Consider the following 19557-nt stretch of genomic DNA (forward strand, 5'->3'; position numbering starts at 1 on the left):
CTTATTCCTAGTATCATGCTAGCAAACTTCTTAATGAAAGAGAACTTTTTTAAAGTATACATTTTATACACCAAAATATAACATGCTGAGGTCCAGTCCGGTAAATGCTCTGTTCTCACAGTTCACTTGAAAACTTCCTTCACGAGGATGGGACACAGGACCAAACAAACATAGGTAGACAATGATAGGGAGGAGGAAGGGATGAGCAAAGGAGGGAAGAGGATTATTTGGGGTTTAAGCCCGTTGGGTTAATTAGGGTTTTAAGCCCACATGGCTAATTAGAGATTTAAGTGCATCAGGCTAATCCTGTATTGTTTTCCTATGGTTTTACTTTTTTATTTTTTCTCCTTAAATCTACTCAATTTCCTGTGAGACAAATCACAGAGACATAAAACTTGGCACACTTTTCGCAAATATCAGATATAAAGACACTCTGAAATATCACCTGTCAGAAATCTAAGTTAAGATACTGTAACTGGGGAATGGGGTTACCATTTTAGGTGTGGATGTGTGTATCTGTGTGTGAGTGTGGGTCTGCGTGTGTGTGTGTCAGAGGGGGTGTCCATCCCCCTTCCCTTTTCTTTCTTTCATTAGATAAAATTTGCGGCTTTCTTTCAGTCAGCAGTCAGTTTGGAAAACTTGCAAAGAAGAAGTTTATAACAGTTAGTTGAAAGCGGGTATCTGAGTCCTACATGTAGGTCTGGCATTCTAAATTTCATCTCTGGTTCTTTTGGAATATTCTGCTGTCTTATGGTTTTTTAAAAATTTTGTCCTACTTCTGTTTCCTTCATTTCCCCTAGACACAAATGAGCTATTTTTAATACTAAGGTGAGACCAAAGGCTTTTTCTCCTACTTCTCAAATCCAACTCAGGAGAAACAACCACATATAATTTCATTTATGTCTTACTCTGATCAAAACAAGAGATCTCTAAATGATCTTAAATAAGTCTAATTTAAGTCTCCTGGGCCCAGGGGTTCAAAAGTGATCTGACAAGATTTTGACTATCAGATTGGATAAAATCCTGCAAATGGGTAGTTCAAAACCAAAAAAACAGGATTGGGATCACTTTGGAATCCGATCAGATCAGGTAATTGAATCCTACCTTTAATCTGGATCAAATTTTCAAAATGCGTTGTTCAAAACTTTAACATAGGATTGGGATCATTTTGATCCAGAAAATCAGGATTACCCTGATCCCAGTAGAAGGGTGGATTTAGAGTGGATTACCAGAACAAAGTGTAATATACAATTCATTTCAAAATACATTTCAATAGAAAAAAGATGGTAGAGTTTGTAAATTAAAATAATACATTGTTTGTAGGCTCAATGGTTGCAAAATTTTTATTGACTTTTTTCTGTCACATTTACAGTGGCCTCTAGCCTACCTCTCAGAACAGTGTATTCAACCAAATAATACGTTTATCATCATAAAGTTATCTCAACAAATATTATATCAATCATAAATTAAATTTTGAATCATCAAACAATTATCTACAAACAATAGGCACTAGTCCATCAAACCACGCCTTGAAGATGCTGCTCTAGAGCTGCCTTTCAATGAAGAGGATCTGTGAAATTTTTGTTGTTGTTGTTGCCCTATTAGATTTATTGTTTTTGATTAAAATGTGGCTTTTTATTATGATTTAAATAAAGCGCTGTTATATACTTGGCAAAATATGATTTATTATATACTTCTTAATAAATGGCTCAAACTGCTATTCCTTGTATCAAGCGCTGTCAGAAGATAATTTTAAATGTAAAAAAAAAAAACAAATGTTGAAAAAAAAAATGTTGTTTACATTTGTAGGGCCATAAAAATTGACACTCAAAAAGTTACATATTGCACCTTTAAAGCCCCCCAAATATTATATATAATTTGAAGGTTAGAAAATCGTGATCTTCCTCAGTAATGTTCCAGTGCTTTAAAGCACTGATAATCAGGATCTGGTAATCTTGAAAAGTCTGAATCTGGATCAGGGTGATCCTATCCTGAATTGCTTTGAAATACCTGGACAAAATCTGGCTGAGTTGTCTGATCCTGGATCACAAAATATGGGATTTCAAAATCTGATCAGATCTGATTGAGATAAAAAGTTTTGAACTCCTGGGCCCTGAACATGGGACCATGAGATCAGAGAAAGAGCTCAAAGAAAACTCAGCTATGACTCCTAGGATCTCATGATTCTTCTCAAATATGTCTCAGTTTTTAGTGACCTCGTGAGAAACAACTGCATCTCAATATCCATTCGTCTTACTGAAGTCTCAAATTCATCCTCTCATCATCTCATCTTTTCTCCTAAGGGGGTTTTAGGAGCAACAATTCAGATTGAAATGATCTCAAAAAGATGTACAATTCAGATCTTATTACTTTCTTAAGAGTTAAAGAAAAGACTATCCTGAGCAAAAGATTTTTCGTCTGGGCATGTCTGTAACCTTTGTTAATGGTTGAACATCTTTAGATTGGATGTGAATATTTGTAATATAATGCCTTTCTTAATTTTCATCTGGTTGTAAGTTGTTTATTTTGATATAGGTTGATCCAATAGTTTGATCTGCTTATCAACGAATTCAGCTATTTCATTTGTGTTTGGTATTCAGAGTGCCGAATGTCAAACGAGGGTGTTTACAGTTAAAACTGGTGGGTTTGAAAAATATATTTCACATAATCCTCACCTTACTGACATTAATGGAGGTCCCAACCGAGATAGGATTTTGAGCAGACTGTGGAAAACTACATCAATTTTACAACCTATTTTGAAATTAAGCCTCAAAATTAAGTTACAACTGGACAGGAGAGAAATGAGGGAGATGCTAGTCTCTGTTGCTAATCCCAAACCTAAAGGGGAGGTTTGTATGGAGTGTGTTGCTTTTGAAGGAGAACGGGAGTCCTTTCAGACATATCCAGCCTTGAGGAACCACTGGAATCCTTAAAGGGGAATTTCACTTTATAACACTTCTGCTTGTCATGACTGATATTGTCCTTCTAATGAATGTGTCGCCCTTCATTTTTCGATTAGTTATTTCATTTTGTTAATATTTTACACTGTTTTGTTGTTTTCCTTTACAAATGCAGGAAGTAGACCCAGGCAGATTCTTTGGCTGTTATGTTGGGTTGTCTGATTACATCCAGCCATCTCTGGCACAAAGTTGCATCGCGTGGAAAACTATGAAAATGTGCTTTCAAGGCAAGTTTAACAGGGGGCATTATAATAACCGGGTACAATGCATCTCATTATTACACCAATATCGCATCAAACAAAAGCTAGCAGATGTTAGTTTGTTCGATTTCAACGCTGAGTTAACGGAATGTTTTGCTTCGCTTCCTCTCGATTTTGTGGTGAAACGAAATCAAAGAAGAAAAAACCGGAAACCGTACTACTATGTGGACTTGCGCTAAAAAAATAGGTCTTTGTTTCTAACGTTAGACATTTAAAATGAAATAACTAATCGAAAAAATGAAGGGCTACACATTCATTAGAAGGACAATATCAGTCATGAGAAGCAGAAGCGTTATAAAGTGAAATTCCCCTTTAAATGGTCTCAATAAGGAACAGTATATAACAGTACTTGCCCGTGCCCATCACCGACCGATATAATGGCTGTGATAATCCAATGTTTGGAGCTTTTTGCGGCCGTCACTCTAACGCAATACCTCTACAACCACCCCCGTGGTCATGTACCCCAGTGCATGTAGGTACAAAAGTGTAGAGACTGGGACAGCCGCCCTCCCTGTATGGCCTCCTGCTATGGAAATAGAGCAGCAGCTTTTCCAGAACATCATAAACGCCATGATGAAAGCCAGGGAACTAGCAAAGGCCAGGTACTAGTTGGACTGCATCGGGAACAAAACCCAGCCAAGACAGATCTCCACCCCACTCCACCCCACAATATATAGATACAAGAAGAATGGCTTAGCCAGAAGACTATATTCGTGAAGAAGTTAAGATCTTCAGAAAGTAAAGGAAGTGACTGGTTCCATTTCTCAGTATCTGTAGATGTGGTTTTCCACCACCTAGACAGACTCGTTTTTATTGGTCTGCAAGTACCGCAGAAAATTCCAGTTGTGTTCAGATTCGGCAGTTCACAACAAGGTGCAGATTGTACTCTTGTGCTGATAATTCAACTCCAGTGCTGTCAGTGTGGAGCATGACTCTGTTTCTATGGGTGTCACTGGTGAGAGTAAATACTTGTGCTCTGGCAGCTGTATCCCACTAATCCTGCCACCTCTGATAATTGTTTCATGACTCCAGTTCTTTGCTCGTTCTTTTGTGTGACACAGAGAACTGGATCTGTGCAGCATTTGTTTTCACTGATGTCTGTGACCCCAGCAGGCTGACACATACACTGCCCCCCCCCCCCCCCCCCCCCCCACACACACACACACACACATTTTTGACTGTATGCGAAACAAAGGATCTGGATGGAAAGCAACACTTTTTGAAGCCAAGATTAAACTGTATGTAGAGTTGACGCTCGCAACAGAATTCAAAAGGAGACTAATCACAGTTTTTCTTGTAATTCTGACTGCGTATATGATCAACACCTGTGTGCAGCCAGATATTCTCCGATGGGCTGACGGATGCCTGTCGATCGTATCTGTCCCTGCACTGTTGCTCGCTAAAGGAAAACCCAGGAGACTGAGGAACTGTTGTTATTTTCTTTTAAAACAGTCATAGACAGTAGGGAAACCTGTGAACAAAGGTGGTGGTGGTGGGCCTGTGTCTTAATGAGCACAGAGGACAGTTTGCCTAACAAAAAATGCACTTTATATTGACATACTGAATTTAGCACTTTTCTTACTTAAATTTAGATCCGTTCTTCTTATTTTGCAGTGTGCTGCAGGCTTTACAGGGGACTGCCTGTTAACTCAGGCATAGGCATTTCAGTCACTAATGGTGCCACTGATGGTGCCTGTAACTGATGCTATTTAAGGTTAAAAAAGTATCAAAAGTGGATGGAATAGTGAACTGGAGGGAATTTGAGTTGATTTACTCATGCTAAATAAATTCAATTCTCAGTTGGCTTAATCGAATGCAGTGTAGAAGGATTTCTTACATTGGGTTTGATTGTGTTAAAACCACGCTTGTAGAGTTGAGCAGAATCACACAAGGGCCACTGTTGTCCTGGGTTCTTTCCAGTAGTTAGAATGGAAGTTAGAATACAGGATCTTGTGTAAGTCATTCAGAGTAACTTATGTAAAAATCTTGCTTTGTAAATGTGTTACAAAATGGATAGGTTGTTGAAATGTAAGTTTTTTTTAAATTTGTGAATTACAAAGTCTACTTGAATAATGGTTCATTAAGTACTTGAAGGAGATACTAGCTGCTATTCACTGTTAACTGTTAAATTCTTGAAGGCCACATGCCACTGTTCAGTGTTCTTGAACTCCATTGTTTTAAATTACCACTACTCATTTTTACACCAGCGTTACAATGTTCATTTAAGAACATTCTAAATACATTCTAATCTTACACCTTAGGGTTAATGAAAGAGTGTTTGCTAAAGTACATGGGATTCTTTTTTTTTACCATGGTATTGAATTAGGTATCAATAATCGTGGAATTTCACTGGCATTGGTATGGACTACCAAACTTTTTGTGCTGTGACATCCTTAACCTAATCCCTAACAACATTAAAGATTTGGAGTGGCCTAGTCAAAGTCCTGACTTAGAGATAATTATGGCGTTTCTCCACCACCGTGCTGTGCCGTGCCGTGCTGGAATCCATGCTCCACCTTTGTTTTGCTTTCTCCACTGCCACCTGACCCATGCCGGGCCACAAGTACCTGTGCTGATTTTAGCTACTGCTTTGGGGTAGGTACCAAAGGTACTATCCGTGCTGCAATTTGATACTGCAGACCGTTGATTGGTCAATAGAAATCATCACAAATACGTCATCCCATGTTCAGTTTGTTCACTGGCAGCAACCGCTATTTTTAAATACCCCAACAGCAAGAAAGAGTAACGTTAACTAGCGAATTCTACAGTCAATATCTGGGACTAAATATTGAATAAATATACAACCTTACCATTGGCTTTACGCGTAGAGATGTTCCTTTTGAGACTGAGTGGTCATATATTGTCTTGGACAATCTGTTTGTGAAATATACGTGCATTTGTGATGCCTGGGTACCTTTGTAAATAACGAGCTGTGCGTAATACCACACGTGTTGTTTACGGCATAGTCACACTTTTTAGTACAGTCTGGCTTGATTGACAATTATTTTATTCAGTAGGTGAGAGTATAAGCATTCTAACAATGTATAACATATCTAGTTTTGCTTTTGGAATAGCGTTTTATAGGTCAGCGTAACCGAAAATTTCATTATCATCGCATTCACTTACGCATTCTCTCTGTGATTGCAGTAAAATACGTAAGATATGTAAGTATTTCGGTTATATACGTTATTTTTAAAATTGTCTTTAAAACGGTTAGTGGTATTATATAATGTATTTCACACTGTAATGTTAGCGTTAGTTCGTAGTGTAATAGTTTTTGAGATGCATGCAACAGTGATGACGAGAGTGTTGGAACATTGCCAAAACGTGGTGGACGGTGAAAATTGTTTTCATATCGTCCCATCTCCATACAAGAAAACATACCAGAGTACAGACTATAGAAATGCATACAAGAGTGAATTATTACACATTTAGGACGCTTTACTCTGCTTTACTCTTCCCATGACTCCTCCTACCTTCACGGGTCTGTTGTGTAATGGAGAAGCGCAAGTCAACACGGCACGGGTAGGATACGAATGCTTGCCGTCCTGTACCATGCCGGTCAATGGAGAAGCGCCATTAGAGATACTGTGGCAGGACCCGCAGTTCTGCCACTAGAACTGAATCACTTGTTTTCAGTGATGATGTGACTGCTGACAGCAGCAGCAGGATGAATTGTACAGAATGTGTAAAGAAATATCTTATCTGCTCTGATCCAACCAAATACTTAAAAACTCATTAGAGAAGGCTTCACCTTACAGCAGAACAATGACCCCAAGCATACTACTAAATTAACCAAGGAATTTTTCAGGGATAGAAAGCAGAATGTTCTTCAGTGGTCAAGTAAATTTCCTGGCCGTAATACAATTGAATATGTGTATCACCTGCTAAAGACAAGATGGAAGGCAAAATGCCCCCAAAACAAATAGGAACTGAAGATGGTTGCAGTACAGGCCTAGCAGAGCACCACCAGGGAAGACACCCAGTGTTACGCGCCCCCACACTTGAGTGTCTGTGTGGCGTTGTGTCTGTTTTGTTCTCTGTTCCGTTAGTGTCTGTCTCCCCAGGGGTTTGTCAACGGTACGGTGGTTCCTCCCCTGATCCGTCGTTGTGCTCGTCCAGTCCTGTAAATCTTTGTTAGTCCACCTGCTGTGTCCAATCATCTCCCCGCCCCTGTCGTCCAATCAGAAGACACCCCTTCTCCTATATATTCTGTGTAGTTGCGTATGTTAAAGAGAGGAGAGAGATGTGAGTTGTTTCGCTTCGTTTTGTGAATAGTTTGCTAAAGAATAACTGTGTTGTTAAAATTGTGTGTCGTCTGAGTGGATTGGTTCTGTGTATTCATTTTTTTCGTTCATTAGTTAAGTTGTTTGTTGTAAAATATCTATCATTTATTATTTCGCCTCTGTACACGGTACAGTGTTTTTGTTGATTTTGTTTATACGCACAGGGAAAAGGGGACAGGTGAGCCGCCCATGGGTTTACATTTTTCCATCACGTAGCGATACCTATGTTTAGAACACCTCTGGGTATGTGAAGATGGGAAACGGTAATTTCCCTGACATTAGGAACGGGTGCCGCCCCGTGTATTCATATTAAGTTATATTAGTAAGTTTCCTTTTTGTTAGGCAGTTTAGTTTTTTTTATTACTTGCTTTTCGTTGGCACCGTTCTCAGTTCCCTTGTTTCCCTGTGACGATCTTTTGTAAATAAATAATTATTGTCTCAATAATGTTTGGTCACTTGTATTGCCACGCACACCCACTCCCCCTGCTCTGGGCAGTGTTAGGCCCTTCTTTACCCCAGACTCACGTTCCACCAGAAGGGTCGTAACATTAATGGGGGCTCGTCCAGGATTTATTCTGGCTGGATTCTAGCTAGGTTTTATTCCTGGTTATTACCCAGAGTTGGATATTTCAGTTTTTGTTTGAAGAAGTGTTGACAATAAAATAGTAGAATAGCCATGGCTTCTTTTGATTTAGAGGGCTTTTTGAATGATCCGTCTCTGGATTGGCTTGATGCCTGTCGTAAAGTTGATCTGTTTGCCATTGCGTCCCACTTTGATTTCTTGGTTCTAAAGACTATTGCTAAGGCAAGACTTAACCCTTTCAGACCCTGTCCACATTACAATGTACACCACTTTTTTGACCTTTTTTAAAAATGTTTTGTGACATTTTTCACCACCTGAGGGTATTAGTCCATCTGATTGGATGTTCAACAGCCAATTAGGCAACAGCTTAGTCCCACCTGCTTTCTTTTGGAAAAAAATTCACTGCAGTGAAGAGAGGCATAGCAGCACTAAACACAAAACGCAAAAGTAAGGGATCTTTTTAACTTTTTTTCATATTTAGTGATATATCACCCATGATTTTTTAAATATAATATTGAAAGATGTACTGTGAAATAAAAAGCCCAATATCATGTTTCATTCAAATTTTAACATAGGATTTTAAAAATGTTTATGTATATTTCAGTGGACGTTAGGTCTGAATGTATACTATTGGACCTGATTGTCTAGTATTGATGAGAACACTTACTACTGTAAAAAATAGTGCATCAGAACGTAAGAAACACTGGAGAAAAGGCTGAAAATGTGTCTTATGCAGAATTTACAGCGCTTGAGGTCCTGGATCTTATAGACAAAGGGAATAGGCTCAGAAATTGAGATTTTGGCTAGCGATGATAAAGAGGGAGAGGAGACCACTGCTAGATTTTCAAGAATTGGTGAGTCTAGCGAGTAAGAAGAAATCTATCATGAATAGACATATTTTTAGGGCTGTACCAAATAGTTTGAAGTGTTGAAGCTTTGAAAAAAGGGATGTGCCAATGAGAGGATATGAAGTTGAGGTTGAGGCAGTGGAAGGTCAGGATGAGGAAAAACAGGAAAATGAGTGTGAGGATTTAGAGATAAACCCAAGTGCTGTTAGGGGGTATAAACATGCATCAGTGTATGAGATTGAAGCCCTTATAGGCCTACACATGGCAATGAGAGTGCTGAATTTGCCCAGAATGCAAATGTATTGGGAGACAAGCATCAGCATTGGACTGTTCCAAGATACCTTGTCCCAGGACAGATTTTTTCAGCTCCGCTCCAACCTACACGTGGTGAACAACCATGAGAAGCCTCCTGAAAACACAGATGTGATTTATAAAGTCAGACCTCTGTACAATTGTGTATGAAATCGTTGTCTTGCGCTCACTATGGAAGAGGAGCTCAGCATTGATGAACAAATCGTCCCATTCAGAGGGAAGCTCTCCTGTCTTCAATATGTCAAAGGGAAACCAGAGCCATGGGGGATCAAAGTGTACTTCCTTAGTGGCAGAAGTGGCCTGTCGTATGACTTTGTCATCTACCAAGGTGCCACCACAGAGCTCTCTGAGAGGGATAAGACCACCCTAGGGCATGGTGCTGCAGTGGTCACCCACCTGTGTCAAAGGCTGCAGAACCCAAACCACAAACTCTTCTTTGACAATTATTTCACAACATACAATGTGCTTGAGGTCCTTGCAGAGAAGAAAATCTACGCAGCTGGAACAGCCAGGGTGTGCCGCTTTGCCAAGCCACCATTTATCAGTGATAAAGACATGGCAAAAAAGTGAGAGGGAACCATGATGAGATCAGAAGCAGGGATGGAAAGGTTGTACTAACAAAGTGGTTTGATAACTGTGCTGTGGTCATGGCCTCCAACTTCGTTGGTGTTGGAGAGGAGGATGAAGTGGGGAGGTGGGAGAAGTCAGAGGGTGCCTATGTGAGGATCAAGCGTCCTGAGGTTGTTCAGAAGTACAACCAGGCCATGGGCGGGGTGGACAAGCTTGACCAGCTGATCAGTCTATACAGAATAGATACCAGGTCCAGAAAATGGCCTCTTCGGATGATAACTCATGCCGTTGATCTTGCTATTGTGAACAGCTGGCTCAAGTACCGCAGAGACACAGAACGCCAGGGTGTCCCTGCCCAGTACACATTGGATCTGCTTCACTTTAAGATGAATGTGGCTGAGGCCCTTGTGCGTGCTGGGAAGCCTCAGGCAGCGAGGAAAAGAGGCAGATCAAGCACTTCATCTCTTGATGAAGCAGTCCAAAGGTTTGCAGCCAAAGAGAGATTGCCCATTGAAGGGGTGCGTACGGACATGATGGACCATATGCCAAACTTTGACAACAAAAAAGAGGCAACCAGGTGCAAATTGCCTCACTGCACAGGAAGAACACATGTCTTCTGTGACAAGGGCAAGGTCCACTAGTGTTTTGTTCCAACGAGAAACCGCTTCATGAATGCCCACAGAAAATGTGTCAGCTGACTCAAGAAGTCCATTCACTCAAGAAGTCCGTTGTCTCAAGAAGTCTGTTGACTCAAGATGGGGGTGGGGTGGGGTTCTGAAATGTAACCCCCCTCCCCCCAAGTTGTTCATTGTTTTTCTACAAAAAGGGGAAATACTTAAACTAGTAAACTTCATGTTCTAAGATGATTATCCAATAAAAAAAGCACAGAAAATCAGAGAATCTATTGAATTAATCTATTTTAAAAAACAATACAAGTCCATTGAATCTTACATGTTACATTTTACAACTGTTTGGCCATAGCGTCCACTGGAATGTACAAAAAATAACAATTAAAGATTTGCAATAAAAAAAAGTTTTTTTGATTTCATCTCATTTCTGGATGCATTTGGGATGGGGAAAATGCATAGTTGTATTTTTCCCATCACTGGAACATAATTCAGGTCTGAAGGGCTTAAGGAGTTTGTCATGGGTATGTTGGTGGAAAAGCAGGTACTTGGTAAAGGTGAGGCTGCAACTGCTGTTCCGGTCTTTTTGGAGATAAAGCAGGATGTTACTCCTAAGACTAAGTCCCCTGCTACCTTGCCTCGTTTTGACCCATTTTCCCCTACTGTGTCGCACTCTGGACCGAGTGCTGATCCACGCCTTAAAATACACCTGGCCCGCATGCAGTTGGAGGCACAGGAGAGAGAGAGAAAGGCTGAGTACAGTCACAGGCTGGAGATCTGAAGACTGGAAATAGAGGCAGAAAAAGAGGTGAATATGAGAAAAAATTAGAATTGGAAGTGGTTAATACTGGGTTTTCTGTACGCACTCACTCCTCTGGTTCATTGTCACTCACTCACTCAGCTGTGGATAATTTTGATGTGAGTAAGCACATAGCCTTGGTACCCCAGTTTCGTGAGACAGAAGTAGATTCCTTCTTTAGTGCATTTGAGCGTATTGCTGCTTCTCTGCGCTGGCCTAAAGATGTGTGTGTCTCTACTGCTTCAGTGCAAGTTGACGGGAAAAGCACAAGAGGTGTTATCAATGCTCTCTCTAGTGGACAGTTTGTCTTATGACATAGTAAAAGCTACGGTTCTTCGGGCATATAAGCTTCTGCCAGAGGCGTACAGGCAGAAGTTTCAAAATCATAAGAAATCTCAAAGCTGTACCTTTATGGAATCCGCTCAGGATTCCATAAAGGTTACCTATTGGTTACCTATTTGATTACCTATTTGAATGAACAAAAAGTGGTGTCGTTGGCCCAAGCAGCTGTGCTGGCAGATTAATTTGTTCAATGCATAAATATGTTTATGTGTTTATGTATTCTCGGACTGAAGGAAGGTCTACTCCGTCTTCTTCCACTACTGCGCCAGCAGCCCACCCCTTCACGTTCCAAGGAAAATCGAGAATGTTTTTATTGCCATAAGTTGGGCCATGTCATTGCTGACTGTTTAGTCTTAAAACCTAGATCTTAAAACCTTAAAACCTAACCTAAATCCTAGCTACCCACCATTTCTGCTTGACGGACTAGTGTCATTATCGAGTAATCCTAGTTATAAGCGACCAGTTCGCATTCTTCGAGACACTGGTGCTTCACAGTCCTTTATCCTGTCCGATGTGCTTCCCTTTCCTTCCCGTATTACTTGTGCATCAGAAATTTCTGCATTCGTTACGCCTGACCTTTACCTACAGTATTCTGTTATGGCTTTCGGTATGCGAAATGCTCCAGCCACATTTCAGCGCTTAGTAAACATTGTTTTAGAAAATGTCCCCAATTGTAACGCTTACCTCAATGATGTAGTTGTATATTCATCCACCTGGTCTTCTCATCTGAATTCGCTACGAACTGTTTCAGCGGTTAGCACTGACTCTGAACCTCGCCAAGTGCGAGTTTGGAAAGGCCGCTGTTACCTACCTAGGAAAACAAGTAGGGAGAGGTCAAGGTAGGGGCTAGAAATACTTTCCCAGTTCCCACCACCTGGCGTGAGTTGCACCGTTTTTTGGGGATGGCTGGTTATTACCATGGGTTTTGTCGAAATTTCTCCTCCGTTGTAGCCCCGTTGACTGGCCTACTAAGCCCATTAGTTCCATTTGTTTGGTCTGCTGACTGTCACGCAGCTTTTGTGTGTGTTAAAGCACTGTTGTGTCGTTCGCCTGTTCTTGCCTGTTGGTGTAGGTGCTTTTCTGGTCCAGGAGGATTCAGACGTTCTGTACCACTCAGTTTGCTACTTCTCGAGGAAGTTTAACAAATGTCAGTCTCGCTACTCCACAATAGAGCAGGAGACTTTGGCTTTGCTGTTCGCTCTTCAATTTTTTGAAGTTTATGTTGGTTCAAGTGTCCTACCTATAGTCGTCCATACTGACCATAACCCGTTAGTATTTTTGAACCGAATGTATACCCACAATCAGCACCTGATGCGTTGGGCTCTATTAGTGCAAGGGTATAACCTAGAAATCCAACACAAAAAAGGTACTGAAAATGTGTGTGCAGATGCTTTGTCACGGGTGTATACTTAAGTTGTATCTGTTAATTTTGTCACAAGCCTGCAGGGCTTGTTCTTATGGGTGGGAGTGTTACGCCCCCACACCTTCTTTACCCTAGACTCACATTCCACCAGAAGGGTCGTAACACCCTATCGGTCGCAGACTTAAGCCAGTCATTGAATGCAATGTACTTACAGCAAAGTGCTAAATATAATGACTTCAGATTATATTAAATTGTCCAATTACATTTGGTCCCCTAATGGGGGAACTATGTATTAAAAGGCCTGTAATTTCTACATAGCTCACTAGATATGGGTGTAAATACGCTTAATATAAAGCTGTCAGTCTGCACTTTAACCCCATATTCATTGGTAATTTCAAATCCAATGTGTTGGAACTTATGGACTGTATTGTATATCTAAGATCTAAGGCTCTTTTTTTTGGAGGGGGGGGGGGGGGGGAGTTTATGTATGTACACCGAAGGTTTAATCCGATTTTCCCCCAGATGTTTCCATGCATCAAAACATTTTTTCCTGTTTGTGTGAGATTATGTAAACAGAGTCCTCTTCTGGCGAAATTGACTATTTGTCAAGCCCCTCCAATGTCCTGCACTCCATATTTATTGTTGCTACTGCAGTCAGATTTTTGCAAGTTTCGATAGAAACCAATTACAAGGACCTGTCAGCTATATTCACCTGTATTTGTATGGACTTTATCAGATTGAACACACACAGCCCCCTTGTTAATCAAATGACTCACGGGTATGTTACAGTGCACTGCATTCAATTAATTTAACAGCTTCATTTTCCTGATTAAGTACCCTATGGTGTCTACAGTTACTGTATTCAATCAATGCTTTCTGTAACTTTACTTACTGTGATTGACCAGTTAACTCTCTATGCACATAAGTAAATGCTTCCAGGTAATAAAATCAAATAAGTTGTCATGTCATATTTATTCCTGTTTGTGCTCCCACATCCTTAGAGGTCAGAGTTGTGTAGGCTGTTTCCCCTGTCATGTTAAGTAGGCTAGGCTAATTTTAATGGTGCTCCTTAGTCAAGGTTGCCAGGTGCATTTTTCATTCTCTGTAATTGAGTCAAAATCCCACATTTGAAGCTGTTTTCACATATATGAATCTGTAGTTTACTTTAAAATTGAATCTATATTGCTGGGAATCTTTTCCCTTGTGGAACCAAGTTGGGACCGATGAAGTAACACACTGAGGACCACTTTCCAACTGAAAAGGTTTTATTTCAATGCGCAAAGGGAGACTTGCCACGGTGCCACGACAAGCGTTCCTTACAAATCTCAATGAGACAGCCACAAGTAAAAGTTTAAGTGTTCTGTTGAGAGGTGTGGTGATGGCCTAGTGTGAACATTCTCAGGAAGGAATATACATTGCACCAGACTTCCTGGGGACACCCAAATGATCTGCTGCCGGTAACACCCCTTAGATCCTTGGCTATTGTACTATATGTGGCCATTTGTCTCTAACAATGGGAAGCTGTTACAGAGTGTATGGGTGTGTGTGTAGGAATGTGTATTGAGAATGAAGTTAAGACACAGAAAGCAACTTAAAGCTAACCTTCATTGTTCAAACTTATCAATATGTAACAAGGAAAGGTTTTATTAACATTAATATTATGTAACGAATGATAGCTGTTGTCAGCATCTCTCCTGCCGAGTTACTATTACGATTGCTATTAATGGGCCAGGGGTCTCTTATGTCATCCAGTTGTTGACATCAGGGACTTCAGTATACAGTCCAGGGTTATATCAATGATATTACAAATAATAAGGAAAATATTAGCTACCGCATAATGTTATCAATCACAGCCTAAATGAGAGAAGCCTCATCTGCTGTCAGTGGAAGAGTGCGGCACTGTCATGGGCAGAACTGTCCATGCTTTACTGGGCAACTAGCTAGCAATTTCACTGAATGTAATATTTATATTTAATATTTACCTAATTTATGTGACATGGAAAATTGATTTGCTAAACTTTGCCCTGTGTCTGCACTGTTTAACTGTTTTTATTTTAGTGTTGATATATAGATAGGCAGACAGATAGGACTCCTTGGTGGATGGCAAAAATAGCTATGCACACTGGCGCTTTGATTGGTGATTGAGCTAGCCAAGCATGCAGGATGGCTTGGAACAAGCTTCCAGAAATATACAGTAAAGAGGAAAATGATAAGAAAGCACAAACCAGCTGGTGATTTGGTCTATGTGATGAAAAGTTATCAATATCTGGAATTAGAATCAAATTTTCACTCTGATCTTTGCATTGTTACTTTTATGATCTGCTTTTCACCAAAACATTTTGCATTAGGGTATTTTTGCAACCGATTTTCACCCATTCTTTAATATTCAAAAATAAACACCAATAATTTCCCTTTTTGTAAAATAATAAAAATCAAATCAATGAGCCTTTTTATGTCAAAATTTGTCAAAACTTTATTTTCCATAAAGACTGTACAGGAATAGGGTTCCAAATTCCAAATCAAAGGAAGCAACTGGTTCCATTTCTCAGTATCTGTAGATGAGATTTTCCACCACCTGCCTAGGCTCATTTTAATCTGCAAGTGCAACAGAAAATTCTAGATTGTGTTCAGATTCGGAAATTCACATGAAGGTGCAAAACGTTACTGTCCGTAAAGAGTACAAAAAAAGAGTTCCAAATATTAAACGCAACCATAATTCAGATAAATTAGTCAACAACTAAATAGGTAAATGAATACAAATTCAAATTAATTTAAAATTATATTATATAAATGCTTTGTCATATATAATGAAAACTGAATTCCAAACTAATTAATATTCCAAGTTTTTTAATGATGTGAAAATGTGAAAAGTTATATGTATGCATGTGAAATGACTCAGGATGAGAAGTAATTAGTACTACACAATTTAAAAAAAATTCTTTAGCTCATGCTGCCCACTGACGACTAAGAAAATTTCTTGTACTTCTCAATTGACCTTATTTTATTATATAAAAAAATACAAGAAAGGAAAACAGTGGCATTCAATCAAATTATAGAAACATTGTGTTGTCAAATATAAAAACAGATACACTCCAAAATGGCACCATTGTGAATATTTTTTTAAATCAGTAAAACATACAACCAGTCTGTTTGATCTAATTCTGTAATATACTCCAACACCAGGGAGTATACATTAAAAGCAGTTTTCTAAGTTTGAAAAAAGACAAGGAACTTTAGAAAAGAACAACTTCTTACAGTGTTTCCCGTTCAAGTACGTTCAAGATGGAAGACTCTTTGCCACATATTCTGAGTGTTAGTATGAGTTTAACAGACCTCTGAAACCATGGATAGAAAAGAGCATAAATGATTGGATTGATGGAAGAATTCAAATATACTAGAGGTGCTGTAATTGAAATTGCAAGATGGACAGATTTGTTCCTGAAATAAATATCAACAAAGGCACTTACATAGTAGGGTACTAAACACAGAAGGAAGACTGCCACTAGAATTCCAAGGGATTTTGCTGCTTTCCTTTCAGAGGCCATAGAACCATGATCGTTTTTTGGGCACTTTCTGACACTCCTAATTTTATTTGCATGCTTTTTAGCGATAGCAAAAATTTTCAAGTTTATAATTACAATCATTGAGCATGGTAAAACAAATGCAATTATGAAGTCAACAATAGCCCAGACCTTATTAACTGTAACAGAACACTCACCACATGTGATGTCTGCTTTCATGTCAGTAATATCTCCATTGAAATAAAGAAGCACCATACTGTAGATTAATGAATACAACCACAATATGGCTATCATCCTCAAAGTTACATTCACTGTCATTTTCATGGAATAGTGAAAAGGGTTGGAGAGAGCAAGATAACGGTCCAATGTAATTAAAGCTACATTATAAATTGATATACAAGTAAAGTAATAAGCTGCTACTTTAAAAGTTGTGCAATACAAAATATCAAAGCACCTCCATGGATCTATCCACATAGTAAAATAGAGGGGCATCACAATTACCCCAACAAGAAAGTCCGCCATGGCCAAAGAGAGCACAAGGAAATTAGTTGGTGTCTGAAGCTGCTTGAAGTGACAGATGGAGATGATCACAAGCAAGTTTCCACACACGGTCAGTGAGACAACTACCGCTACAGACATATACAGCAACATTTCTGTTGCTGTTGGTGAAGTTTGCAAACAAGAAAAGTTTGAATGGACACAGGGTGTCTCTTGATGCTCTTCTGTGAGATTCATGAAGGAAGTGGTTACAGTTTCATTGAACAATGAAGCATTCTGTCCGTATACTTAATGTAGAAAATCTAAAAAAAGGAATATTCTTAAGGTAGCTTGCTGGTCTTGCAGAGTCCTTTTGGATCATTAAGCGCAGTAGAGTCACATTTATATAAAGCGGTTAACATTATTTTTTTGTTTTTAATCTTTGGGTGGCTGTCTATGAATCCCCATCAGATTAAATTACATTTATTCGTACAGGGGATTGTGTTAGGAGACAGAGATCCAACTGGGAATGGTCAGTGATGTAATCAAATAATAAAATCAGAGAAGGGATCAAGATGAAAGGGCTTTCAGTGTAACACTTTTTGATTCCAGAATTACAGTGGTAACAGAGTGGATTGCATCCAGTGACTTGAATTATATTGGAGTTCATGGAAAATGAAGGAAAATTTTACAAAACATTACATTGATTTAACAGAAGAAATGGAGAAAAACACAAGTTCATTCAGTTCATTTACATACATAAAAGTGCCAGACCTGGTTTACATCATTCCCAGACTAGCAAGTGTGAATGTACCATCACTGAAGCACTCAGGCAAATTAACTATGCTAACAAAAATACGAAAGTGCTGAGCACATACAGATTATATCCAAAATACGTCCTAAGAAGAGAAACCTATGGCAATTTAAATTATGAGAAACTGAACTACTACAAAAGATTCTTCGGGTAGGGGGATCAGAGGAGAACCAAGATTCAATCTGAAGGGGTGGGTCTACAGTTTATCATTTTGAATCTAAAGGTACACAACTATTCATCTAAAGGTTGATGAAGGGATAGCCAGTGTGGTGGAGCTGTTCTTCTGTTCTGTTACCTGTTGGCTAGTGTAATTCAGTGGTTGCGGTGTATTCACATGGTGCTGTGCACAACAATACACTTGTATGCATGTGTGTTGGATCACTTATTTATGAGAAAAGATTGAATGCATTTAACTAGGGCGATCAAAGCTAGTCATAGCACTATCAATTCCGTCATTCTCACTCAAATATATATGTGACAGGTGCTGGTGTTTTGGTCCGCAAGTAGGGCAAGGTCATTTTTCAGTTTTTTACAGATTACGAAAGTGCAGATTATAAGCTTTCAAATGATGTGTCATACATTGAAGATAGTTGAAGAAGATATGCTTATTTGAATGTTGGTACTCCTAAAATCAAGTAGCAGAGAAAATCCCCTTGAAAGATCTTGAACTTTTCACACTTCTCACAGGGAGATAATGGGTGGGAACAATAGCTAGTTAACTCCACCCCAACCACTCCCCCACTAGAGTACCTGTAAATCCTTGCCCATTTAGGGGTTACCCTATTTAAAGCTTTATAACTCCAGGTGTGAACACCACAGGTACTAGAAAAATGTCTTAAATGAAGCAATACATTTGTACCATTTATAATACTAGCTTAGATTACTTTATATTCATAATTTTGTAAGAAATAAAGTGCCACAAATGCAATGGTCAAGGCAAAAAATCTAAAATGAATTTGCTCCTTTTTTAGTTCGCAATGAAATACTGGGAGATTGCGGGTTAAAGTATACATGTCCTGGATCAAAAACTTCTTGACCACAAGTTCATAAAATCTAAGGGTGGATATGTAGAACTACTAAAGATCTATGAAGCAAAAACTAAGCAGTGTACCCAGCATCTCCAAATCTACCCACAATGTCTAAATTATTAACAATTTCACAATTGATGGCTACGTTGAATCACATTTCTTGTTTCTGTTGCTAGCTTTACAAATCGGAATCGTCCCTTATTTGGACAGTAGAATAGGTGTTCTGCATAGAGCTTGTAAGTGAAAACGTCACCAAGCCACTCCACTTGTTTTCCTGCAGATTTGTCAATGGGAAAATGAACAGGGAAATTTTCAATAAGCGATATTTTGAGCTACAAGTCAGGAACCAGCTAGCTATTATTATGTGGTACTCATGACATATATGACACATGAAATATAACATCAGCAGCACGATTGATCATTACAAGTACAAGGTACAAGGTTGTGTACTTTTAGTACGCTTAGGAACTACGCATACCGGTACTGTGCTTCCGACGCACGCTTATCGTCACGACTCAGATAGAACATGCTTGCACCCTTCTACTTTTATTGTCACTTTGATATCGTATTTCAATTTCAAATTACTGGAAATAGCAGATTTGTTACTACAGGGTTTTCCCTACCATAGAAAGGCTTAGGTGCAGCGCCTAAGTGTTTCTGCGGAGCGCCTTAAGCCGAATGAACGTAAAAAGGCATTTAGGCGACATATCAAAATGAATGTAAAAACAATGTGCTGACAAAAAAAAAAAAAAAAAAATGGAGAGGTGG

The 19557-nt window shown here is 39.2% G+C and overlaps 1 protein-coding gene across 1 annotated transcript; it reads right to left on the reverse strand.

Annotated features, from left to right (window-relative positions):
- Nucleotides 1-15840: 15840 nt before the first annotated feature.
- LOC118234631 (trace amine-associated receptor 13c-like) lies at nt 15841-17219 on the reverse strand. Its single transcript, XM_035431306.1, has one exon. It carries the CDS (start codon nt 17203-17205, stop codon nt 16201-16203), a length of 1005 nt encoding a protein of 334 aa, XP_035287197.1. The 5' UTR covers nt 17206-17219; the 3' UTR covers nt 15841-16200.
- Nucleotides 17220-19557: the final 2338 nt, after the last annotated feature.

This window comes from Anguilla anguilla, chromosome 8, assembly GCF_013347855.1.
Source record: "Anguilla anguilla isolate fAngAng1 chromosome 8, fAngAng1.pri, whole genome shotgun sequence".
NCBI classification, from domain to species: Eukaryota; Metazoa; Chordata; class Actinopteri; order Anguilliformes; family Anguillidae; genus Anguilla; species Anguilla anguilla.

Coding starts and splice junctions, on each gene's coding strand:
- LOC118234631 (XM_035431306.1), bottom strand. CDS start 17,205: ATGAATCTCACAGAAGAGCATCAAGAGACACCCTGTGTCCATTCAAAC.